The sequence below is a fragment of the Taudactylus pleione genome, unplaced genomic scaffold (genome assembly GCF_031769625.1).
Source record: "Taudactylus pleione unplaced genomic scaffold, aTauple2 ptg000543l, whole genome shotgun sequence".
NCBI lineage: Eukaryota > Metazoa > Chordata > Amphibia > Anura > Myobatrachidae > Taudactylus > Taudactylus pleione.
Genome location: NW_028284945.1, coordinates 125,411 through 152,566, shown reverse-complemented (window position 1 = coordinate 152,566; position 27,156 = coordinate 125,411). Strand labels below are relative to the sequence as shown.

Sequence of the window (27,156 nt, the reverse complement as noted above, 5' to 3'; positions counted from 1 at the left end):
GTCTGAAGCCACGTCATCCAAGTACCATCTCATAATATCATTCTTCTGCGCCAGTTCTGCGTCTGAAGCCTATGGAAGGTTACAGGTTATATGCATAGTTCCAGACCTTTAGGCTGTCTCCTCCGGGTCTCAGCAAGGAGATGCCGGATCGTACCCACTAGACCACCGGGGACGTCTGTGTTGATGATGGTATGATGTATGCAGCAGAGAATAGTGTAGTAGTAGATTTAACAGCCTGAACTGGGTTGTTACTTGATATTAATAAAAGCCCTCTTCTTACTTGGTTCTGTAGTCCAGGACACTAGAGTGTCAGATCTTGGCAGGAGTATTTACCAGGCTTGGACTGGGTTTTCTCTGTAGTCTGGGAGCACTCTGAGATGACAGGACCGGATACAGACCGAACATCGGAATGGATGGTAGCTGTGGATTAGTCTGGCACTGAACCAGGGAGGCAGGAACGGCTGATATACCTGAGCAAACAGGTGGATGCTTTGCACAGGTGAAGCACAGATTCAGCACTCTGGAACAAGCCGGGATTACCTGTGCAATTTGAGATGCTGATTACACAGGATTAGAATGGCATAGATAGTTAGTGCAGTAAGAACAAACAGAACTGCATCAGCAGAATGTTTTAATTGCCTTTATGTCTCTTTATGCCACACTTAGCGCTTGTTTTAACTAAACTCATGTTGAATATATTCTATACAAGTTGCTTTTTAATAAATATATAACCAGCGCGGACATACCTTTTTAAATATATATACCAGCAGGATAACAATGACTGTAAACGGAGCACAGCTAAGCTTCACTCAGTAAGGACTGAGCTAGACATTGTATTGGCAGTGCCTTAGCGTCAGTAGTTTGAAAATATATCCCGGGGTTAGCCAGGATTGGATGAGCAGCATAAGATGGTCGTGGCTGACTCAGACTGGCTAGTGATTGGGACAGCAATACTCTGGGGCTGGCTGGATGTGAGCTGCAGCCTAGCCTGCGTCTCACTGGGATGACAGGAGCACGGACCGAATTCAGGGAGCGAGCTGGCTGGCCACAGGAGCGGTAAGTGACCCAGTGGCAGGGTCCAGGTTGTGACAGTGGATGAGCTCTCTCAGTCCCTCCTCTCTCCTTCCTCCCTCTCCTTTCTTCTCTCTCCCCTTCTCTCAATCTCTCCCTCTGTCCTGTCCTCCCTCTCCCTTCCTCTCTTCCTCTATCTCGCTCTCTGTCTCCCTCCCCATCCCTCTCTGTCTCACTCCCTCCCCCTCTCTCTCTCCCTTTCTCCTCCCCTCTCTCCCTGTCATGTTGGTTTTGCATTTTAGATGATTGCTATAATTATCACCGAGGCACGGCAGGAAGTTGTCGATGCATTGCAATTCATAGGCATTTGGTATTTTCACTGGAAATACTTATTGTAACTCTTATAAAGACAAACAACATAATTACTACATACCCTTTAAATAATACAGTCTGGCTAGGGGCATAGCCAGAACTTTGTGGGCCCCTTAGCAGCAGTTTGAAGGCGCCACTCGCCAATGCCTCTACATTGAATCAGTATGATATGCCGGCAGATGAATTGCCGGCGGTTCAAATCCCGACGGTGAACTATCCCGACAGGGGCTGGTAAGTACCCTAACCCTCCCCCTCTCCCCCCCTAACCCTAACCCTCCCTTGGTGGTGCCTAACCCTGACCCCTCCTTTTTGCACCCAAAACCTAACTCTCCCCAGGGGGTGCCTAACCCTAACTCCCCCTTCCCGCACACTAAACCTAACCTCCCCCGATGGTCCCTAACCCTTCCCAGGGGGTGCCTAACCCTAACCTAAACCTAACACCCCCCATCCCCGAGCTAAGTGTGATACTTACCTTCAATACTAACATTCAGGATGCCTGCGGTCGGGATGCCGGACGTCGGTATCCTGATGTCTTTAAGATGGCAGGATCGGCATTATGCCTTTTTGTCGGGATTCCGGCATCGGTATATCGACGTCCTGGATCCCGCCCATCGGCACCTTCAAGGTATCCCCTCTACAGAGGCACCTCTCTGCACAATGCTTGTTCATTTTATGCCCTATAATATTTCCCTAGTTAATTTTGTGCGCCATATGTAATAGCTCATTTTATGCCCCATAGTAGTGCCTAGTTCATTTTATGCCCCATAGAAGTGCCCTAGTTCTCATTATACCACACAATGCCACCAATTCATATTATGCAACATTGTATCTCCCCCCAGAAGACAATATGCCACATTGTAGTGTTGTTACTACACATTATGCCACGCAGTGCCTCCAGTTGACATTATGCCACACTGGGAGCAAGGATCAACCACCTCCTACCTCAGAGGGTACTTCTTAATGCAGGACATTCCATTTTGAGTGGATTAAGAAAAAAAATCTTAATTTAAGCATACTGTCCTACCTGGAAGTTCTATTCTCAGAGCCCAATTCCCACCCCCCACCTAGGACAGAGGCTGCACACGGCGTCCCTCCTCTCTAATGGCCTTATTCAGCAAGGATCGCAACTGCGATTACGCACGCAATCAGAGCATTGTTGCGTTCTGCGCATGCATCGTAGTGCGCTTGCATGAACACTGTACTGTGATCAGGACTGCAATCGCAGTCATTATGGAGACCCATTGCAGAGTGACTGACAGGAAGTACCATTTGGCGGGAGTGGTCGGCGAAACACAGGCGTGCCAGTGTGTTGAACGCCGTTGCATTGGGGTGCATAAATTATCCACTGCGATGTCACACGCAGCTTGTGTACTCACTGCGTGCGATGAGGTTAGCAATTTCTGAGTAAGGTCAAAGCTTGTGCAAGTGTACATGAGGCTGCAATTGTACGCGATGTTACAGATGGTTTTGCAGTCTTGCTAATGTTTACGGATGTGTGTAAGGTAAGGTGGGCTTCCTTATGTTGTGCTGTGATGGCATAGCGATTTCAGAGGATTAGCATATCTTTGCAGTGAGACTGCGTGCGTAATCGTTATTGAAATCGAAGTTGCGGTTCATACTGAATCAGGCCCTTAAACCAGGGCCGTAACTAGGGTAGTGCGACCTGTGCCATGGCACAGGGCACCACAGGGCAGGGGGTGCTATTTGGGCCTGTCAGTTTTCCTGTTTATTATCATTCTCACTTGTAGCTTCCTCTTCTTTTATCCCCAGCATCTCCTGGCCTCCCATATCTCTTCCCTGGCCCTTCCCCATGAGGCTATGGCCCATTTTTAAGGTGCACTGTCTTATGTCCCTATTTAAAAATTGGGGGGGAGGGCGCCAATGCTCTCTCTGGCACAGGGCACCAAAAAGTCTAGTTACGGTTCTGCCTTAAACCACCCCTGATTGGTTATGCTGCTTCAGATGTGTGTGATAAAGTCAATATATAAAGGTTACCCATCCATGTAGATAAGAAGCATTACCCATGAGGGATGAGCGATGAAGTCTGTAATGTGATTTATGTCCTGTGGCTGCTGGAATTCTGAATCACGTGGAGTCAGGAGTCAATGCCACACCAGAGGTGCCACAGCTTTTTATTGCCTCAATTTGCTGATTAAATCATGCTCAAAATTATGTTTTTTTCCATTTAAAGAGTGAATTTCACCATTTGACCAATGAAAAGACAAATATAAAAGAAGAGCTGCACATTCTCAATACAGAGCTTCGGGATACAGAATTGTATTCTACATCTGCAGAAAGGTACTGTATGTCCAAAACTGACTTACCCAGTGTCATTTATATATTTGCATGTGTATTTACAACTACGGAGGTTTGTAAACTGATAAATACAGGGGAACATTTTATTTTAAAGGCACACTAACCATATTATTCTCCTCCTCTGTGTTTTTCAAATGTAAATGTCCTGATCAATGTATAAAAAATATTATTTTGGGGGACCAATTCTTACATGTCTTCTTTTTTGACCTCCCCCCTGGGAGATAACATTCGAGAGAAGTGGTCCAAGTGGTAAATAATACAGGGGGATTGGTAACATGATTCATGTTGTCAGGGCTCACCCCCCAATGCAGATTGATGTAGTTCATGTCATTACACAGACGTGCTATGATGAAATGATTCACATAATCACCAGCTTTACTAGGGAAATGGACAGCAGGGTAGTAACAGGATAATAGTCCACCCTGTGCCATCCCAACCCCCGTACATGTGACATCATAGAGTCACGAACGGGTAGGATCACCAGGATCAAGAAGAAGCTGAGCGCCTGGATCACCCAAAGAATCCTGTAGACGCCTCTCTATGCCACAGGGAGCCATTCCAAGCACCCTGCAAGCTGTTCTAGGCAAACTGCTGTTCCAGGCAAACTGTTGGTGCCATGGGGGAGCGACGGTGCCTTAGTCCCTGTGCCCTGGGGAGCTGCACCGTTCGCCCACCCCGATTTATGGGCCTGGTGGACAGGATCTGGGAGTCCACATGTACATTCCAGGAGATATGGCAAGTATGATTTTATAAGCTATGAATGAGTTGTTTTGCCTGCTGGCAAACTTGCATACAGTAGAGTGCATTGCTTTTTGTCTGTCCCGCTAATCGAGACATCCATCCAGATAATATGTAATAACTGACTGTGACAATGGCAGATCTGGCACCATTGGTAGTGCTGTATACTATTTGGGAGTGTGGCCAGGTTTGGTGTTGATGTCTGAAAGTGTCAGAGAAACATAAGTTCCTAGGGGTAAATTTACTAAAGTGAGAGTTTTTAGAAGTGAGTTTTAGAAGAGATGATGCCCATAGCAACCAATCAGATTCTAGCTATTATCTTCTAGAAGGTGCTAATTAAATGATAACCAGAATCTGATTGGATACTATGGGCAACATCTCTTCTAAAACTCACTTCTAAAAACTCTCACTTTAGTAAATTTACCCTATTGTATCTTAGTCATAGCCAGCACCATGTCCTCCTGTGCAAGTCACAAATACATGTTTTGTTTAGTGTTATTTCATTTCAACCTCCTGCCATAACTGCAACTGTGAGACTATAATACATTTAGGACTGATAGGGAAATGTATGCCATCATTAGGTTTATTTTGTAAGGTAGACACCTTAGGGTCTATTCATCATTACTTCAGCTGCACTTGTAAAAATTAAGTTATCAAGAAGGTAAAGCAGGAGATATCACAGATATCTCCTGCTTACCTTCCTCTCGCGGAATAGCCTGCTGTTCCCATACGCTAGTATGGAGACAGAATTGATCAAGCCCTTTAAAATACAATATTGTATTTTCGGAGCTTGAGTGTGGGAGCATTGGCCATCTTCAGATGGCGAATGCTCCCACCCTGGGCTCGCAACCTGCTCCTTCCCTATGGGAAGAAGTCCTGGGTTCCCGAAGAGGGATTCTTTTAGGATCTCTCTACCCCTGTCCGGCTCCTTCTGCCAGACGTCAGGGCTCCGAAAGGTGGAGTGGCGCACTTCGGGGAGACAGCTGAATTGCTCCAGCGCTCGCATCGAGTTAAAATGTTCATTATTGGGGACCCCGATAATTAACATCATGAATAGACCCCCTTATCATTAACTGAATCTTAATGTAAAGGAGAAGAGATGATCTTAGAAGAACAGGAAGGTTGTTCTAGAAATGTGTCAACACATTAAAATTATTCATGATTATGTCCTATTTCCTCTTTATTATGTTATTCTGTGCTATTATGATGCTATCTACTTTAAATTAAAATAATGATTAAATGAAATAAATTAGCAACTTATAATATGTAGTATAGGATGTATTTAATATTTTATCCTATTATCTATATTAAACCAATATTTTATGTAAACACAGCCTTAATAAATCAACCAACAATAATTTAGGAGAGTAATATTTTTTCTGTAGCATTTCTAAATCAAAACTATTATTGTTTATATTTTTATAGTTGCGAGCTGTTCTCTTTCCATGGACCGGTATTAAAGCTGTCTCTGCAATTGTAAGGGCGCCCATGGCAAACCGAAGGACTCAACGTCAGGACTGTAAATAGGGGTGTGCAAGCATACCCTGTGGGCGGCACCACCGCTCATCCATGGCCCCTTCATCTGGCTAGCAGGGTGGCAGCAAACGGCACCTGCAGTCAGAACCACTGCTGCAGTGCCACCCAGAGCATCCTATGGATGCTCCAGACGTGCACACTACACCTCTTACAGTCAAGCAAAGTGTGTTCGGTACGGGATGCTGGTGCTTGGGATCCCATCCGTCAGAATCTTGACGCCGGCATCCCAACAGGGTTTAGTATACCGACACCTGTCAGTAAGTATCTGTTGGATACGGGATGCTGGCGCTCGGGATCCCTGTGGTCTGAATCCCGATGCCGGAATCCCGACAGAGTTTAGTATACTGACACCTGTGAGTAAGTATCCTAGCCCTACACCCTACCCCTATCCCTTACCCTCCCTACCCGCAGCCTAAACCTAACCCATCCCCCATAGTGCCTAACCCTAACCCTCCCCCTAGTGTCTAACCCTAACCCTACCCCTTCCCCTAATACTTACCATTGGGATGCCAGCGATCGAGATGTTGGTGCCGGAATCCTGACTTCTGAATGCCGGCAACCCGACAGCCGGGATTTCGACTAAATCCCTGCGGAGCATCCTAAGGATGCTTCAGGTAGTGCTGTAATTCCTCACACTACCGGTCCCACCGCCCTCTGCATGATGTCATGACATCATGCACTCAGGGTGCATGACTGGCATATGGCGCAGAAAAGCCCTGTTACGGAGCTGCTTCCCCCCCTTTTGTGCCATCATCCATACTAGGGGTAAGCAGGCTAAGCCAGGAGGTGCCCCCCCTCAACCAATGCCCCTGGTGAGAGCCATCCTGGTCAACTACTAGTTACAGTCCTGACCATAAGAACAATAGCATTCCTCTTATTCTTCATTAACATCATATTCATATATTCATATGGGCCTCATTCAGAGATGCTTGGTAATGCAGCAGCGGTTGCTCTCTCAATAGCGGTTGCAGGATTACGCAAATGCTAATCTTAGCTTTCCTTTTATGCAGGATGGCGCGATGGTGAGACGCCCACTTTCAGGCTGCATGGTCTGTCCATTTGCAATGTTGTAAACACACAAGCATCGATGCAAAATCAGTCTCACCATTGACATTTGCGGTAGCCTAGACTTTGCTCCAGCTACTCTCCTCTAATCCAACTAGCCATGGTCTCTGAAGCATTGGTTTGGTGATTGGTAACGTAGCAGCGTTCCCAGACACGACCATGATACTACCATAGTACGCCCAGGAAACTGACCCTTTTTGCGATCACTTTAGGTCACCTCCCAGTCTCAACCCTGAAACGCCTAGTGATCACAAATCCCTTCTCAAGTGTGAGCTATACCTTACGGAATTGCGAACAGCATTGCTCACATTGGTTCGCATTTACCCAGTAAGTTATTGAGACTTTTTGCACATGCACAGTAGCAGAACATTGCTCAACTGTGTGAAAAGAAGCACTGTGTCCATCTCTGCATCAGGACCCATGTTTGCAATTAGCAGGCAGTTTCTGCATTAAATGCAAAGCAAAAACCAGTGTGAATCTGCCATCTAATGTTCCTTGGTGTATTGAAAATAAAAGATTGCACATCAGTTTTCTAATAATAGTGCAACATACTGTTATGTTGATCTGAAAAATTGAGCTTAATAACTTTGCTATAAAAATAAATAGGATTGAAATAAAACTCTCAATATCAGGAGAGTGCTTACACTTTACATTTATTGCAGACCTGTGCATCAAGATTTGTATCTACAAAAGTTGAACTTGAAAGTGGAAGAAGAAAGTGCGATTTCAGAGCAGTGGATTGAAGAAATGGAGTTGGAAGGAGAAGTGGATTTAGCAGTAGATGTTAGAAAGCAACAAGTAAATGTCAGCCAGGATGAGTCAGTGAGCACATACCAGGTGGATGGATTGTTGGATAAAAAAGACCCTATGAACTCAAACCTGACTATCAATATGACCAAGGAAATTGGCTATATAGAGGCAAATATGAAAGATTCTGCGAAAAAATGGCAACTAAGAGAAGATGGAGAAGAATTTAAAATCCCCCCTACACAGGAAGAATTTGATTTATTGGTATGCACTCTCATTTTTTATGTTAGATGAGGAAAGTGGGTGGATATTACCATTATCAGGAGAACACTGAATGTATTTTGTTACTTTATTAAATCACTTGCATTTATTCTTTTTCTACAGTATGCCCATTGGCCAGTAACCAGTTATCTCCCAGCAGACTGCACTCTGGAGAAGCATTCAGAGCAGCTTCACTTGGAGACCCCAAATCCCAGGCTGCAGCATACATTAATGACATCCAATGTCCCAACGCAGACTAAAACCAATTATGGAAATCATAGTGGATTTCTATTAAGTAGGTATTTAATTTACTTTCAGGTTAAAATAACTGCACTAGGAGAGGGGTACATCAGAAGAATGAATTGTGTGCTATAGCGCCATTATATTCCATGGAAGTAGCACTGAACCATAGTGCAGAGGTTCCCAAACGCAGTCCTCAAGGCACTCTAACGGTCCACATTTTAAGAATATCCATGCTTGACCTTAAAATTAGCACCTCAGTCAATTTGATTTAACTATGGATATGTTTAAAACCTCAACTGTTGAGGTGCCTTGAGGACCGCGTTTGGGATCCTCCGGTATTGTGTGTGCTGTTGTTTAGGAAACCAATAGAAAGTATTTTATAACTAACAATCTGGGAAAACAGATCCTGGTTATCCACTTGGGCTTGGGCCCACAAATTCTGCATCTCTGCCAATAGACACTAAGGGGTAAATTTACTAAAGTGTGGGTTTTTAAAAGTGGAGATGTTGCCCATAGCAACCAATCAGATTCTACTTAACATTTATCTAGCACCTTCTAGAAGATAATAGCTAAAATCTGATTGGTTGTTATGGGCAACATCTCCACTTCTAAAAATCCGCACTTTAGTAAATATATCCCTAAGGCGTAAATTTACTAAAGGTCGATTTTGAAGTCGATTGTGAAATCGACTGAAATGGACGGACATCGATGTCGTGTTTCAGTGTCTAAACTACATATTTACTAACAGTTAGATTTGAATTCGCTTTGAAAATTGATGTCGATGTCAGTTGATTTGCAGGTGTAAATGCCATCGGTTTTGATCTTTCAGTTCAAAACTGACAGCAAATACAACCTAAAACATTATGGCAAACCCGTCCAAAAAAGGACTGCACAGATCACTATGATCTGTGCAGGTTTTTTAGAGTTAAAAGCAAATTAAAGTGTTAAAATTACGTTGGATCCCTCACCAAATCCATAACCAGCCCTGTATGTTTCAGCCTGGACTAGTAGTGGATAATAGGTGGAAAAATCGGCGTGGGGTCCCCCCTATTTTCCTATAATCAAGACTAGGCCGAACCAGCCATGGTGGCAGGGGCTGGCTGGCAACTTTCAGTCTGGGGGGCAAACACAAGCAAGTGGGCCCGGATTTTCTACTAGCATACTGTGAAGCATTTAGGAGCTTGGCCCTGATAGGGTAATGCCATCTCCAGACTGCACACGCTATGAGACCTCAGGAGGCGTCAGGTATCGCAGTAGCTAATTTATGCACGCCCATGTAACAGCGTTGAAACGCTCCAGCACGCCTGCGTTCGCCCGACCAGCCCCCTGTCACCACCCACAAATGGCACTTCCTGTCAATCACTCTGCTCTGGGTCGGCATAGTCTCTGCAAATGCAGTTTCCATCACAATTGCTAGTTTATGCATACGCATGCGCAGAACGCAACAATCGACCGATTGCGTGTGTCTTTGCAACTGTGTTCCTTGCTGAATCAGGGCCATTATCCTATAGTAGCCTATGGGCTACTATTTAGCAAATTCTTCCAGAAAGGGGTACTCTGGATCCCTCTCCGTCAGCCCCAATGACATATGCACCGACCACCAGCCGTGCATGCACAGCGTGCACCGAGGACCCAAACCAGAAAGCAGTGTAATAGTGTTATGCCTTTCCGCCCATGGCTTACACTGGGGGCAGCCATACCCACCTGCTAAGGTGGTTCCCTCTGTAAAAAAGCACTGCAGATCACCTGATTATGTCCGTGTGCTAAGCAAGACATGGGCATCGGCAATGACTTATGGCGTTGTTGACATAGTGGCACTGATGAAACGGATCATCAGCACCAGACCAGCCAAAGTAACGGGAGAGGCACATTCCTCTGACCCCCTCTCTCAATTGTTCTTATTAGGCCAGTTTGCAGTCACACTGCCTGTGCATTAAAGCACTCCTGAATTTAGATCTTTTTCTTTAAACTGCTCCTTTAGCAGCGGGACTGTGGACCTCATTCAGAGTCGGTCGAATCGGCCACACGGTCGTACGGGAAAAGGGGCCGGATATGCAAATGATTCCCTCGCAAGTTGCGTCCCTAAGTTCGAATCGGTAGCTGGCCGACCAAGGGGAGGAAGCAGCCGGAATAAAAAAAAATACGCCCCCTTCTCGTACGCATTGCACGTCATCTCCGGGCATATAAGGATTAATCAAGACCATCGGGAACCATTGGAACTGGTCATAGAGCTTAAGGTTGACTATACCCTCTCTTAAGCTCTACGATCATGGCAGTATAAAAACCTCCCATGTCACATGTGCCATGACGCTACTTTGTTAATTATGCACTCCCATAAACCGTATGCACTCCCATAAAACGCCGTTCGCATAATTAGGCATGCCTGCGTTCGGATCTTCACTCCCCCATTTTCAAGCACCTTCCCCTGTTACCTCCCACAAACGCCTCAATCTGTCACTCAAACTACCGACCTGGCTGTGTTCAAGGAGAGAGAAATTTCTGATCGTAGCGGCTAGTTTGCGCACGCGCATTGCGAACTTTACGCATGCGCAGTATAGCAAACATTGGTGGCGTACGACCGTGCGGCCGCTTCGACCGACTCTGAATGAGGTCCTGTATGTGGTTAAGGAATTCAGGGCCTGATTCAGAGGCGCTCGCTCTGAATCAGGGCGGCGCTTGTTTTTTCTGAGTCGGCCTCCTGGCCGCTCGCTAAGCTGTGGGTGACCACCCACAGCTTTAGCGGGCAGGCAGGTGATGGTCGCGATGGTCAAGACCATCGCGACCATCGGGCTTGCGACGAGACCCTTGCGGTAGGGTCTCGTTGCTGCAAGCCCCAGTGGACTTCCTGCTCTAATAGAGCAGGAAGTCCACCTACTGACATCACGAGTGATATCAGTAGGGCCGCCCACAAACAGCAGGCATTCCTGCTGGAACACCTCCGTTTGCCCAGCCACCCCCCTCCCCGCCTTCCAAACGGGGCGAGCTGTCGATCAACATCGACAGCCGCCCCTTTTGGATGCGAGCGCCGGAGCGAGTGCTTTTTGCGCTCGCTCCGGGGCTCGCGCACGCTGCGTATGCGCATTGGCCCACATTCGACCCGCTTGCAAGCGGGTCTGAATCAGGCCCTCAGTTTAGTTTAAGGCACACTGGGCCTGATTCAGACACGCTCGCGAGCGCTGGTGCCCAAGTGCGCATGCGCACGTCGGACGCTGCTCCATCGTGCGCATGCGCGAGACCCGGCTAGCGTCGGGAAAGCCGTCGCTCCGGGTCTCGCACCAAAGGGGGTGTGCTGTCGATGTTGATTGACAGCACGCCCCCTTTGGTGGGCATGCCGGGGCGTGGCTGCCAGACGGAGGCGTTCCCATGGGAACGCCTACCGTCTGGGTCCGGCCCCACTGACATCACTAGTGATATCAGTGGGAGTGATTTTGGCTCTGATAGAGCCAAAATCACTCCAGGGCTTGCGGTCACCGAGACCCTACCGCAGGGTCTCGTCGCAAGCCCGATGGTCGCGATGGTCTTGACCATCGCGACCATCTTTTTGGCCGCTCGCATATGCTGTGGGTGGTGACCCACAGCTATGCGAGCGGCCAGGAGGCCGCTCCAAGTTTAGGTAGGAGGGCCCTGATTCAGAGCGAGCGCTCTGGTCAGAGTGTCCGGCTCTGAATCAGGCCCACAGTGCACATGTATATCCCACGCTACATTTACTTCAACCTTGCTTCCTCTGTTTGGCTGCACCCAATTGGCAAGCAAAGGCCACAACTCCAAATAGGAAAATAGGATCTGGGAAGCACATAGAGCACAGGTTCTCAAACTCGGTCCTCAGGACCCCAAACAGTGCATGTTTTTCCTGGTCTCCTCACAGAATCTCAATTGAAATAATTAGCTCCACTTGTGGATCTTTTAAAATGTGTCAGTGAGTAATGAATACACCTGTGCACCTGCTAGGTGACCTGGAAAACGTGTGGGGTCCCGAGGGCCAAGTTTGAGAACCACTGACATAGAGGAAGGAAAGGAAGAAATGGAGCAGGTAAAACATTTCCGGGGTAGGGAGACTGTGGATACATACCAATATTTTATTTTTTATATATATAATATAATATCAGCTGATAGAGACAGAAGGGGGATATTATTATTATACTTAATTTATATTGCGCCACAAGGGTTCCACAGCGCCTCACAAAGTACATTAACAAATGTTAGAGAGCCAGGGAGGGAAGACACACACAGACATGAGAGAAATGACTGTGGCTGCCAGTGCGACTGTCACTGTCAGGACTTAGTATATGCCATGGCCTCACATGCGCAGCCCGCCCCTATAGCATCCAGCAACAACACACTTGCCTCTCTTCCAGCTGTCCTGCCAACAGTATTACTGCCAGCATCTGGCTGGTGCGCTGTGTGTCACTGGTTGCAGCTCCTCAGTTTCTTTACCGGCTCCTCTTCACAATGACAAACTGCGATTGCGTCATACAACATACAACCACCGCACCCAACGGTGTAAGTTCATCCCATTCACCCGGAGACAAGTTAGAGTTTGGCATGGTGCATATTATATCCATTCATATACTGTATACACACACACGTGCAATATTGGCAACAAGAAATTATAATTATCGGGACTAGGAACCCCCCCACACACCTCTCCCAAATCACTGAGATCACCTCCTCACATACATACAGCGCTGCACCCATACAGATCCCCCTCACTCAGATCCCCCACCTCACAACGATGATTTTCCCCCTTACTTAGATCCCCCCTTACACAAACACTCTCCCCACTCACTCTGGACCCCCACACACAGCTCTCCCCCCACCATGCTGACACAGTGCTTGACCCACACATAGATCCCCCCCCTCCCCTAACACAGAACACACAGGGGGGAGAGATCACCTGCTGAGCCTGCATTACATTGAGAGATCATCAGTGCCTCCATACTGGGGGTGTGGTGTGGGCGTGGCAGGAGTAGCGAGTCACGCTCCGCTAACACCACGCCCCCTGTCTGAAAGAACTGATCTCTTATAGGGGTATTCAATATGGGTGCGATAACATAGTTTTTTGCGTTAATATCGCACTTTTTATCTTTTTTGCGTTAATATCACTGGTTTTAGTTTTACACCGTATTCAATTTCAAAGACTTATCGCAGTTTTGAAAAGTCTTTGCTAAAAAACGGTGATAACTTTTCACCATTGAATAGGTGTCGCAAAAAAGTGCAGAATTGGGGTTTAGGGGTGCAGGCTTAAAAAAAATAGCCTGCACCCCTGAGAATGACATTTAAAAAAGAACTGTGTCAAAAAAAGATTTAAAAAAAAATAGGGACACCCCAAAAAATTAAGTTAAAAATTGGGGTGAAAAACCAAAAAATGGGAAAAAATTGTTTAAGTATAGGGAAATAGGTTCAGGGCTATTCTGCAAGTATGCGGCAGGTGTTTTCTAGAATAGAATTATAGCGGCAGGTGCACAAATGCAGAATTTTTAAAAACTTACTTTAGGGACTTAAAAATATGCTAGTACCCATTTTCATGTACCCCAAATTTGATGGGACCACTTAAAAAAACGAAAAAAAATAACCTAAGTGCTCTTCTGCAACACTTCAATGTCGAGAAAAAAACACCTGCTGCGGCTATTTAAAACCCTGACTTTCAATTAAAGGCTAAAACGGGGGTACACATAGTGATCCCCCATGTTTTTACAATTTTAGGGGGGTCTAACAATTATTTTAAGAAAAAATTCGTAACTTTATGCAAATCCAACATCGGAGTTTCCTGTTTTCGTTAATTTTATTTTGAATACGGTGATAAGCGGGAGCGCGCACCATACCTTTACGCAGAAAAAAACTCCGATATGAAACGTTAACTTCGCCAGGGAAGTTAACCTTTCATATTGAATACCCCTCTCAATGTTTCAGGCTCAGCAGGTAGTCCCCTAAGGCTCCGCCAGGGCCGCAACTAGGGGGGGCTAGAGGTGCACATACACCGGGTGCCGGAATGCAGGGGGTGCAAAAAGGGCTGACTCGCGGTGGCTTGGGGGCTACAGATTCAGAAAATGGCCATCCAAAAATGGCCCCCGCCAAGGAGGAGACAGATGCTAGAGGTCCTTACTGGACTGGTGTCGGGTTAATATGTAAGTGGCACTTTGGTAATAGGCATTACAGTGTGTGGCATAATGTGTAATGGGGATTATGGTGTGTGGAATAATGTAAGTCACTATACCAGGGACGTCTGAGTAGTGCACTGCCTTATGGAGGAGCAAGGACAAAATCCAGGTACGAGAAGGGAGGGGGCGCAAAATTACTGCCTTGCACCAGGTGACAGATATCCTAGTTTCGGCCCTGGCTCCGCCCACCCTCCCGTGCTCTCCATTCTTCCTGCAGATTCGGAGCTATTAGTGTATGTGCTGACACATGTGGTCAACACATACCTCCGGGGGACCACCTTTTAGTTTCCCTAGTGCCTGTCTGTGTCTGCTGGGCTGGCCTCTTCGCGATCTAGTTGCACTGCTGCAGCGCAGCCTGACAGTGACAGCCGGGAGGCAGGCACAGGAACCTCCCCGGCTGTCACTGGTATATGCTCATAGAGCACAGCGGCGGCCCTAGTGCTGCACAATTGCACCCTGCCCCCCAGCCCAGCCCGCCACTGCATGGTGGTAATGGGAATTGGTATGAAATACCGCCGGCCCGTCAGCGGCAGCCCGACAGGAGCAGAGTGCGACGCAGCGGAAGCCCGACAGCGCTGGAAATCCCGATCATGGATAGGTAAGTATTTACTAACCTAACCCCCCTAACCCTTCTTAGGGGTGCCTAACCCTAACTTCCCCCCCAAATGCCTAACCCTAATCCCCCCTCTAAGTGCCTAACCCTAACCACCCCCTTCCCCGCTGCCTAAACCTAAGTCCCCCAGGGGGGTGCCTAACCCTAAGTCCCCCCCGGGGGTGCCTAACCCTAAACCTCCCTCCCCCTAGCCTAACCCTAACCCTCCCGGGGGGGTGCCTAACCCTAAGTCCACCCCGGGAGCCCTAAACCTAACCCTCCCCCCCCCGCGGCTGTCCGCTCGCGGCACCCGGCATCCCTACGATCGGGATGCCGGCCGCCGGTCTCCCAGCGTCGGGGAAATGCGGGCGTCAACATCTAGACGCCCGGCATTTCACCCTTGCCGGGAAATGGCAGTCGGGAAGCCGGCTGCCGGTATTTAGGCAGTCGGCTTCCCGATTGCCTCCCGTGGTAATGCCATGGAAGGGCTTCACACAGCATGGGGGTCCCCCTGCCATCACACAACCAACTACAAATTAGTCAGCCCAGGGCTAGAAATCCTCAGACACATCCTACTTCCTGGGTGTGCTCAGTCCCCTTGTCCATGACGTAGTCCAGGGTCTTGGTAAAACAAAAAAAACACAGTGACCTGAGCCATAACAGACATGCTCTACACTATGTACAGTGCTATTCCCGATATACATATACAGTACATTGAATTCCAAATGCAATATTGAGCACTGAAATAATTAAAAGGAAGTGTTAGTTTAAAATACAGTATATTTGTTTTCAATTCATGGACTGTGATCAATTCATAAAATAGCTTGTGTTTCTGCCAGTGGGGAACGCTACATGTAGCATTGGTGAGAAGTAGGCTGGGTACACATTAGGCGATATATTGGACAATAAATCATTTTGAGGCAAATTGGATCGACATATTTTTCACATCGCATAGTGTGTCCGCTCAATGGTGTGTTCACGTTTGTCGTTCATTGCATCTTCCCATCTGATGTGCTGCACGTCAGATGGGACGATGTAATGAATGACACCATGCTGCTAAATGCAGCATGGAAAGGCACATAGCGCCATCATACACAGCAGTTTGTACGGATGGCGCGATGTATCATTCCATCACGTCGTCCCGTCGCTGGGTACACATATCGTGAAGGGTGTACCTAGCCTTAGGCTTGAAAACAGCTGACGCGCTAACAAAGATCTGATCCTATAGATTGAAGTGATGTAAATTAACAGTTGATAAAAGCAAAGGCAGCTGCAGCCTAGTCCTACTCATTTTTATTCTTTTAATCAGGCCAGGAGGCCGCTCTAAAAATTCAGAGGGACGGCCCTGATTCAGAGCGAGCGCTCTGTCATAGCGTCCGGCTCTGAATCAGGGCCACTGTGGGGTAACCACACCTTTTCAATCTTCTTGGGGAGGATCCAGTATTTCCAGGCCTCAACAGGTCAGAAACAAGCACAAGCAAGCCTGTTACTATAACAGTGTGTGTATTTATTTCCTGTATCACATTTGTATATTTAAATAATTTAAATATATTATTATATGGTCTATAAATTCACTTTTCCATATACATTGAATGTGGCTACTGTATCCCATTAAAAATAATTGCTAACACCCAATGTGTGACATTTCTGATGGGGTGTAATAATTAAGATATCTACATCCACCTGTTAAACAAAAAATGCCCCCCAGAGTGTGCCATCTTCATCCCTTTAAAGTAATTTATTTCAACCAGGAATACACTCTTTATTTCATTTGGACATGATATGCAGCCCATTACTGCAGCTGGCCCCTATTCAGCACAGAGCACTGCAATCTAATGAGCTTCTCCTTTCAAAAATTAAAAATGCATGCCCGTAGCTGCCACAACCTTTTGTAAATTGACCTTAGCCTGTCTTTTTTTCCTTTTATTTTTAACTGTACGCCTTTGTTGTCTTCTGTTTATTAGCAATACAGCAATAAACTGATAAGCCTTAGGGGTAGTATTTATGTGCTCTCCATCGAGCAAATGTAAAATTCATGGTTAAGTGGGTAACAACTGAGAACAGAAGACTGAATTATTTATTTTTCCATTAATAGATGGAAGAGAAATGAAGAAGGAAAGCAGACAGATACAGATGGACCTTCAGGATCTAGGATATGAAACATGTGGGAAGAGTGAAAATGAAGTAGATCTAGACGAAGCAAGTGCAGGTAATGCTGGATATTTCTATTTAATTAGCTTATGCTGGACTTACCCTCAGCGGGGCCGATGTACTAAGCTCTGGAAAGTGATAAATTGGAGAGTGATAAAGTGACAACCAATCAGCTTCAGTCATTTTTCAAACACAGCTTATAACATGACAGGAGCTGATTGGCTGGTAGTTTATCACTCTCTAATTTATCACTTTCCAGAGCTGTGACATAAAATGTTTGTCAGACCTACAGAAATTTTATCTGACAAGCTGAACCCCATCAGATATCGTGGCCATACACTGTGAGCTATTTCATTATGTATGGCCACAATATCCGTGTTCCTCCCCTGGGGAGGTGACATTTCCCCGTTACTCCCCTGCGAAGGTACAGGGGAAATGTTGGACAATCTGCCACGGCAGTGCATACACTGTCACATGCGGGCAACCAATTATCGGATCTATCAGATATACTGTACTGGACAATTTTGCATGTCCGACAGGCCAATAATTACTGATCGGTCACAGCAATACCATCTTCAGTTATTGGCAACATAGAAAATAATGGCATTTGTTCTTAAATGAGTTTATTCTGTTTCTATCTTGTTCTTCGTTTTTGTTCCCCATACAGTTATAGAACTTTTATCATTGCTTGAATTTACCTTATAATTTTTACTCATCCTGGTTCATTATAAAACCGGAATAATTTTATTACCTACAAGAGCATCCATGTTAAGGTCAACTCCTATTGCTATGCTAAATACAGTATGACCCTATGAAGAAGTATTAAAAAAAATATATATTTTTAAGTAGCTGATAAATTAGAAATTTTCAGGTGTTTTTCAATAGCTGGTATTGCATATGGCAGTGGTTCCCAAACTGCGCCGTGGCACCCTGGGGTGCCTTGGGAGTCGGGACACTTGCAGGGGTGCCTCAGGTTGGTGGTCCAGCAGCAAATCAAATTATTTATGGTCAATATAATGTAAATATGTGGACAAACAGACGCACAAGCCTGTCCACCATCACATTACAGAACCTAAGGATGACAGGTAGCACAATTTACTTCACTTTACTACTTCACTTCTTTTTGCTTAATTTCTCAATAACAAACTTTTGGCTTAGGGGTGCCGTGAAAACCATTCTGATACTCTAGGGTGCCGTGGTTCAAATAAGTTTGGGAATCACTGGCATATGGTATCCTTTTAGTTTTTGGGCACAATACATTCTATGAATCCAATATTCCGCCACCTCTGGTATTGCAGTTTTTGCAATGAGCAAACTATGAGCTGAAATTGCCGTGCCACTGGGGAAGATGATCTGGGAAGAAGAGACCCCAGGCCACTATGCAACTCTGCACAAACAGTACATACAAATCCTCAAAACACATAGGGCTCTATTTACTACAATCCGCATATTGAATGCGGATTGTAGTGTGATATTACCTAGTGAATTCGCATTGCGAATTCAGGCAATATCACAGGGATAAAGCTCTGTCCCTGCGGATCCCATCCGCACTCTAGTCGCGGTATTTTCGGAAAAAATACCGCGACTAAGAGCACGCGCATGCGCCGACCGACCACCGCTACCACCCCCCCACCGACGCTAAGCCCCGCCCCCCGGTGCTAAGCCCCGCCCCCGCAATCGCGGACCACCGCGACCCCCCCTCCCTTCATTACACTTACCTGCATCCTCCTGGCCTCCGGTGATCTTCTCCGGGCTTCCCGATCAGGTGATCTCCCATACTGCACTGGGGCCCGATCACCTGATGACCGGGCCCCAGTGTACTATGGGAGACCAGCTGACCGGAGAGGAGCCATCACCGGAGGCCCGATCACCGGTCCCTGGATTCAGGTAAGTAAAAAAAAAAATGTTTGATTTTTTTTTTCAGTTTTTTACAGTAATCAGCTTGCGGTCTGCTTAGACCACATAGCTGATTACTGGGACCGACTCCACGATCACGGGGGGTGGGGCTTAGTGCCGGGGGCGGGGCTTAGCGTCGGTGGGGGGTAGCAGCGACGGTGGGTCGGCGCATGCGCGGGCTCTTAGTCGCTGTATTTTTTCCGAAAATACCGTGACTAGAGTGCGGATGGGATCCGCAGGGACAGAGCTTTATCGCAAGCTCTGTCCCTGCAAGGGATTTATAGTAAATCCCTGTGATATTGCCTGAATTCGCAATGCGAATTCACTCGGTAATATCACACTACAATCCGCATTCAATATGCGGATTGTAGTAAATAGAGCCCATAGTGTGACTTACACTCTGCAAGCCTGCAATACTTCTTTATGGGCTCTATTTATTAACATTATTTTTACTAAAATAAAGTGAAAAAGGGTGTTTTCACACCCTTTTCACATTATTTTAGTTTCACCTTTAGTTACTATAGGGCAATTGGAGTAGAATTAGTAAAATTCTACTCCAACCCCTAATTATCACTTATTTTTAGTAAAGCAGATCGCATTTCCCATAATTGTAATGGGAAATGTGATCCGACAAGAGTTACTAAAAATAAATTGTAAAAAAATAACGGGGGAAGCCCTGTGATCCAGGGTCTCCCCCGGTTACCGGGCTCCCACTCTGCTCTAACGGGCAGAGCAGAGGCGGGAGCCGGTACCAGTAATCAGCTATGTGGTCTAAATAGACCGCAAGCTGATTGCTGTAAAAAAAAGAAAAAAAAAATGAAACATTTTTTTTTTACTTACCTGAATCCAGGGACCGGTGATCGGGCCTCCGGTGATGGCTCCTCTCTGGTCAGCTGGTCTCCCACAGTGCACTAGGGACCGGTCATCAGGTGATCGGGCCCCAGTGCAGTATGGGAGATCACCTGATCAGGAAGCCCGGAGAAGATCACCGGAGGCCAGGAGGAGGCAGGTAAATGTAATGAAGGGAGGGGGGGGTCGCGGGGGGGGGAGGGGGGGTCGCGGGGGTCCGCGATCACGGGGGGTAGGGCTTAGTGCCGGGGGGCGGGGCTTAGCGTCGGTGGGGAGTAGCAGCGATGGTGGGTCGGCGCATGCGCGGGCTCTTAGTTGCGGTATTTTTTCCGAAAATACCGCGACTAGAGTGCGGATGGGATCCGCAGGGACAGAGCTTTATCGCAAGCTTTGTCCCTGCAAGGGATTTATAGTAAATCCCTGTGATATTGCCTGAATTCGCAATGCGAATTCACTCGGTAATATCACACTACAATCCGCATTCAGTATGCGGATTGTAGTAAATAGAGCCCTTAAGTTTCCTAGTCTGCCAAGTATATTTTAAAGGTCACACCCACTTTGTAATATCTGTAACTGCTCTTGGGAAATGTACCTGTGCTTAGCTGTGTACAGTAGATACACCTGAAAATGCGCATGTTAGAAAATCGGTCACACCATCAAAATTTGCACCTGCCCCGTGTATGGCCTCCAATGTGAGAGATTATGTATCTGAGTTCTCATCCACTATCAGTGACATGCCTATTACACTCCCATAAGACGGAGTACAAGTACAAGTAGTTTCTTTCAAGTTACCACCAATGCACAGGAATCACCAAAGTCTTTACTTCATGCATTCTGTATTCTGAGTCACTTTGTCTCCAACAGGCTTTATCAGGGGTTGGCATGGCTCTATGCGCTCACGGTATAAATAGTACTAGGTTGCAGTTACAGCAAATTACATAATCAATGAGGTACAAAGTAATTATAAACAATCAATCAAAGTTTACGTATAATTATTTAGCAAGAAATGGATTGGATGTTCATTTGAAGCACACAGTTGTCAACCAATTACTAATCAGTATTTGTAAAAACATTTCCTGTTCAATTGATATAAGATTCATAGATATGTCTAATTAATTATATTTTGCGTTACATGAGAGGGTTTTATTGTTCTACAATTACAGATTATTCATTTATTCACAATTTCAATTGGAATAACTGAAATGACAGGCGTGCCACAATTAGCTCTCCCAGACTACATTTACTGCCCTGTTACACTGAGTTGGTAATTCTCCTCTGCACACTGTAGAAAGAGCCAAGTACACAGATATAATGAGTGGTATACAATCCTAATAATAATTGTTTCTATCTTACAGTATGTTAACTTATGTTTCATATGATACATATGGATTTGTTCTGTACCCCTTCTGTGCAATAATTTTAGACTATAATTATCCCATAGTCCTATCCATAGACACAATAACACTCTTATACAATACCACAGAAAATGCAATGAACAGGCCAATGATGCACTGGTAGTTTCACTCCAATGTATTAGGATTATAGATATAATCCTCGATCACTACAATGTGTATTCCGTCTTCCTCTGTCATCAGTCCATGTGAAAAGAAGGGAACATAATGGTGGATGTAATAATAATGTATTGAGGATCCAAACTATACACTCACCTATAGTAGGTGATAGGCTTTTACATAAAGGTTTCTTTAACTCCCCATAGGAACAGTGGTAAGTGTTCTTCTGATTACTGCTATATTTATCTATGGATAATATAGTACATATTTTATTTATTCACTTATTCGTTTCTTTAGAGTATGAAGAAGATGAGGACATTTTTAGTAAAGTCACTCATACAGCAGAGAAGACCATTCAGTGCAAAGACAGGTCTCATGCGTCTACAGTTTCATCTTTAAGAAATAAGGGCCTTTGTCACACTGACTGGAATATCGATTTGGTAAATTCAGAAGATGCAACTGAGCTGCAACAGCATGTGAAGAAACTGAAAGGACAATTGCAGAAATCACAAAAGTTGATTCGGGATCTACAAAGCCAAAGTTGTTCATCATCCCATGGTTCCACGTCACACAGCTACACAGATGAAGATGAGGGCTGGCAATCTGATACTGCTCGAGTTCACCGACCTGGATGCTTAGAACAACTAGATAAAAGAGTATCCATATTGGAGACTTATTTCCATAATGTGCGGAAAGATGTAGGAACTCAGTGCCAACTAGAATCAGTTAAAGCTCCTGGGTAAGTAGCAGCACAGTAACGTTCTGTTGAAAAATGCTATATCTGTAGCTGAAACAAGAATGCTATTGAGACATTACAATAAACAATAAAGCACCAATATATTCTGCATTGCTGTACAGTAAGTGGGTATGTTTGTGTGTGTGAGTTGTTGTTTTTTTGGGGGGGCGGGGTGGTATTACTGTATCCCTAAAGAATAATTGTCTGACAATTTATGTTATTCTGCATAATTTTGGTAAAATGTGTGAAAATGCAGGAAATATAGCTCCGGCATCTCATTTACAGCAGCCATTCTGAGTGAATATAGGCTCACTCAAGGAGTCGATGTTTGCATGATCTGCGTCCGATGCTGTGTATTTGTACACAGTTGTGGACAGCTGCGATGGCTCTGGTGGGAATCTCAGTACCGGTGGCTGATATTTAGCATATATTCGCAAATCCTCAGCTGTAAAAAATTGCAGCTGTAGCAACAATAGTGTACAACCAGGGGAGTATTTATAATGGGTGCAGGGTGTGCGGTGTACACTGGCCCCTGGGTCCGGGGTAGGGGGACACACCCATATGTTTTAATACATACCCCTCCAAAGTCCTGCGTCGGACTATAGCGCTGGACAAAACACCTGAAAAATGGCAGCTGCGGCCATTTTTCCAGTGTTTTGCGCATGCGTACTAGGGGAATCACCCCCAGTGCAGCGCTGTGTGCTGCTGGCCGCTGGAGAGAGAGGAGGAGGCCCGGGCCCCCTCCTCCCTAGAAACGCCCCTGCATACAACTCTGAATTATCTGGAGTCACATCACATTTTAACCTACATACTGCACATTTACTATAAAGCTATGTGTTTGCCAAAAATCAGAACCGCCATTCGGATTTACCCAGATTCACGAAATTCGTGTGGATTCGGATTTCTGGAGTACCGAACCGCACCTCTCTAATTGATAATATCCTGGCAATGGTAAAGATAATCGGGCTGGGTGAGTTGGTAAGCATGAAAGTTCAGTGGTACTTAGCAAATAATCGAGAATGCATCCATGTATGCTATTCCTTGTATCTATGTAATATATTTTCTATTAGGAAATCATTTTGTTGGAACTATTCTGGTACAGATGTGTATAAATTTGTTGGTACCTTCCACGAAAAAAGAAAAACCCATATTTTTTCTGAAATATCTTGAAACTAATGAAACTAATTGCCATCCATCATTGCTTATTCCATATGTAATAGAAATCAGACTCTGCATTTGATTTTTGATTCAACAGAATATTTTAAATAATAAAAAAATGAAAATGTCAGGGACAAAAATGATTGGACTCATCCTAATATTTTGTTGCACAACCTTTAGAGGCAATCACTGCAATCAAGAAATCTTTGTAGCTCTCATTGAGACTTCTTCACTTGTCAAAAGATAATTCCTGAGCAAACTGCTCCAACGATCTCAAGTTTCTCTTTTCAATTGATGTATGATAGGATTCAGATCAGGGTTCACAGAAGGCCACTTCAAAATAGTCATTGTTTTATACTTATCCATTATTGGGTGCTTTTAGTCGTGTGTTTTGAGTCATTATCCTGTTGGAGGACCCATGACCTGTGACTGAGACAGAGCTTTCTGACAGTGGCCAGTATGTTTCGCTACATGGTGTCTTGAGATTCCATTGCGCTTCTCACAGATACAAGGCACACCTTGCCAGATACAGCAAAGTAGCCGTAAAACATAACTGAGCCCCCTCCATGTTTTCACAAGAGGTACAGAATGGTGTTCTTTATTTGAAAACTTCATTTTTTCATCTGTGAACATAGTCTTACTAAAAAGCTTTACTTTTGACTCATCTGTCCAAAGGAAATTATGTCAGTAGCATTGTGGCTTGTCATTATGCATTTTAAGAAATTAAATTTTTCAAAAGTGGAGTCCTCCAGGGTCTTCTTCCAAGGAGCCCCAGTGTTGCTCACGAAGTGTTGGATGGTGTGATCAGGCAATGACATATGACATACCTTAACCTTGGCGTTCAGCTTGTATCTCTTTGGAAGTATTCCTTAGCTCTTTTTCTAACATTCTCTTGATCCTTCTGTTTAATCTGGCGTAAATTTTCCGCTTGCGGCCCATTCAGGGAGGTTGGCTACAGTCCCATGGACTTTAAACTTCTTAATATTTGCAACTGTAGTCACAGGAACATTGGGCTGTTTGGAGACAGTAGCATTTACCTTTAATATGGTTGGCTACAATTTTCTTTCTGATCTTCACAGACAACTCTTTTCATTGCTTTCTCCGATCCTTGGGCCTGATTCAGAGATGGGAACAGAACACATCACTGCTGCATCTTTGGACACAGCAGCGATGTGTAAATATGCTAATGCTGCAGGAGGTGTCTGAAGGAAAAAGATGCCTCCTGACAGCATCTACAATCTGAGTACTGCGTATGAAAACGCAGCATTGGATCAACATCACAACCATTGGCCATATGAGTAAGTTGAAGCTTACACATACTGGCCGCCTCCTGCCCGCTTGCAATGCCAGGAAATCTGCATCCTCTGATGCAGACCGTGGAGTCTGCGCTCCTAGGAAACGGGGGTGACACACACTGTTTCCAGGAATGCAGGCTTTAACCCCCTTCACCCCCGCCCCCAAACGACTGCATCATGTCAATCGAGCTGCAGCCTGCACCACTATTCAGAGTGGGGTGTGCTGCTGAAGGGCAGCACGTCTGTTCTCACAGATGCAGCCAGCTCCATCTCTCCTCACAAATGCTGGGAGGAGGAGCAGCCAGAGGTGAAGTCTTGATACCAGATAAACATTAAGGGCAGAATTAGATTATTATAATCATTACGATTAGGGTGACTGTATTGTTTATTTTTAAATATATTTTTTCATTTATAATACTTATGCTAATAAAGGTTTATTGTATGTCAGCTAAGCTGGCAGACATTACATTATATATGTCAGAATCATATGCAAATTATTTAGCAGTTATTTTGCCCCTTTATATGCCATCAGTGCTCCCTCATGCCCCTTTACAGCCTTAGAGACCAATTATGCCACTTTACATGTGTCAGTGCCTCACAACCCGCCTTTGTGAGATTTGCGGACATGGTCCACCTTCCAGACTATAGACAGATGTTAGGACTGGCAATTGAAGCCTCACCATTGGTGAGCTCTAGCGATGGTCATAAACCATAGCCGGAAAACCATCAATTGTTCACACTTGAAACAGACTTGTGCCGCACAGCTAGTCAGACTGCTGGCAGCAGTAAAGAGCAGTGAGGGTTTAGGGGTAAGAGGGCTGCCCCTTTTTGTAGCAGTTTTTCAGCGGCCCCTAAACACTGCATTCCCCTGATGGACTCTTGATGTCCAAGTCCAACACGGTTTGTGTCTATTATGCCGCACATCCACTACCCAACCCAGGGAAGACAATACGATTATGACATCGTAATCGTACCATCGTTCCCCATCCCTTGCAGTGCCTACACTGAATGATTAGTCATTCAGTTTAGGCACCCTCCATTATCCCCGAACATGGTCAATCTGTCTTTATCTGCAAATTTACCAGCATGTTAAGGGCGATGATTGATGTCGGAAACGACCAGCGGGAGTGCACATCGCTGGTCGTTTCCGACATGCGCATGCCAGATTTGTGCCCGACCAATAAGCGAATGAATGATAACGATGTTGTTTAATCGGGTAGTGGATACCAGCCTTTACATTAGAAGTTGTTCAGCTTACTATAAAGCTTATTGTGGAAATTTGATTGAAACATTGATCTTTTGGCCACAGTATATTGTTTATATGTTTAAATATTTACTGTGTTGTGCTTTAGTGAACCTCATAAAGCTGTGTTCCAACTGTAAGCAATTACTATTGGTCCAATTAATATCACATAAAGAAAAACCTGGTAGTAAAGAGGAAAGTTTATCTTATCTGTTATCTGTATGAAAGCTTAAAAGTCTTTTCCTGTTATAGAAAATATGACTGGCTGATTCAGACTCAGGCTCGAGAACTTTCTTTCATGCGGCAAAAAATGCAGGAGGGACGAAATGTCTGTCACATGCTTACTCAACATCTGAACGACACAAGAAAATCATTTGAAGAGATTCTCCGTGCTAATGACATAGACTACTATATAGGGCAAAGTTTCAGAGAGCACCTAACTCAAGGGAACCAATTGGCAGTTAGACTGAACAGCAAACTCAACAGCAGTAAGTGTGCACTTTTTAATGGTTTACAGTACTATACATGTGTAATCCATGAATAGAAGGAACTTTGGTGAGCCAGCGCTGTCTATTCTAGATATTTTATTGGGCTAAAATAGTTTATATACATCATACTATATAGGGGCTATTTCCGAAATGTTTCAGCCAAGCTCCAAAAAGTTGCATTCCTTATGAACGCATAATATCACAGCACAAGTCTTTGCTATCTCCCGTGTCAGCTCCATCTTTCCAGAGATATCACCAGAAAGATGACGCCTCATTTAGAAGGTAATAAAGGGGGCGCTGCACGGCATAACATTTTGTTTCTATTCTGGGTGTAGGGGGTACAATGTTGTGTCCCACTACTCCAAAGAGAACCCGTCCTGGAAAAAGGCTGAAAAATAAAGTGATAGATTACACAATCACTTAATCTCCAGGTTCAAACCAGGCTTCTTTAATGCTCCAACCAATCAGCTCCTGTCATTTTTCAAACACATGACAGTTAGAAGCTGATTGGTTGGAGGACCATTTAAGATTAGTAATGAGTGATAACAAGAATATCACTCATTGATAAATCTGGGCCTAGGTATTTTGTAAGTGTATTATAAATCTTGTTACACACTCAAGTAAAAGTTATGTTTCATGATGTTCTTATTTTTAGAAGGATGCCCTAACGATAATGAGATCAAAGGACATGAGTTGCAGGCAAATAGGTAAATATCATATTAAACCCCTTGTGTTTCACCTGACTTTGATTGGCTTTGGGGAGGAATCTACAATAATATAAAGTGGAACA

At 45.1% G+C, this 27,156-nt stretch overlaps 1 protein-coding gene across 5 annotated transcripts in view; it reads left to right on the top strand.

The window, feature by feature from the left end:
* PDE4DIP (phosphodiesterase 4D interacting protein) overlaps positions 1-27,156 on the top strand; it is a 361,535-nt gene that overhangs the window by 300,217 nt on the left and 34,162 nt on the right. For all 5 annotated transcript variants that reach the window (XM_088451272.1, XM_088451273.1, XM_088451271.1 and 2 more), the window contains 7 exons: positions 3,575-3,681; positions 7,701-8,049; positions 8,170-8,341; positions 17,135-17,248; positions 21,744-22,185; positions 26,131-26,366; positions 27,022-27,073. In XM_088451272.1, the coding sequence (XP_088307398.1) occupies positions 3,575-3,681; positions 7,701-8,049; positions 8,170-8,341; positions 17,135-17,248; positions 21,744-22,185; positions 26,131-26,366; positions 27,022-27,073 (1,472 nt within the window). The remainder of the gene's footprint in view (positions 1-3,574; positions 3,682-7,700; positions 8,050-8,169; positions 8,342-17,134; positions 17,249-21,743; positions 22,186-26,130; positions 26,367-27,021; positions 27,074-27,156) is intronic.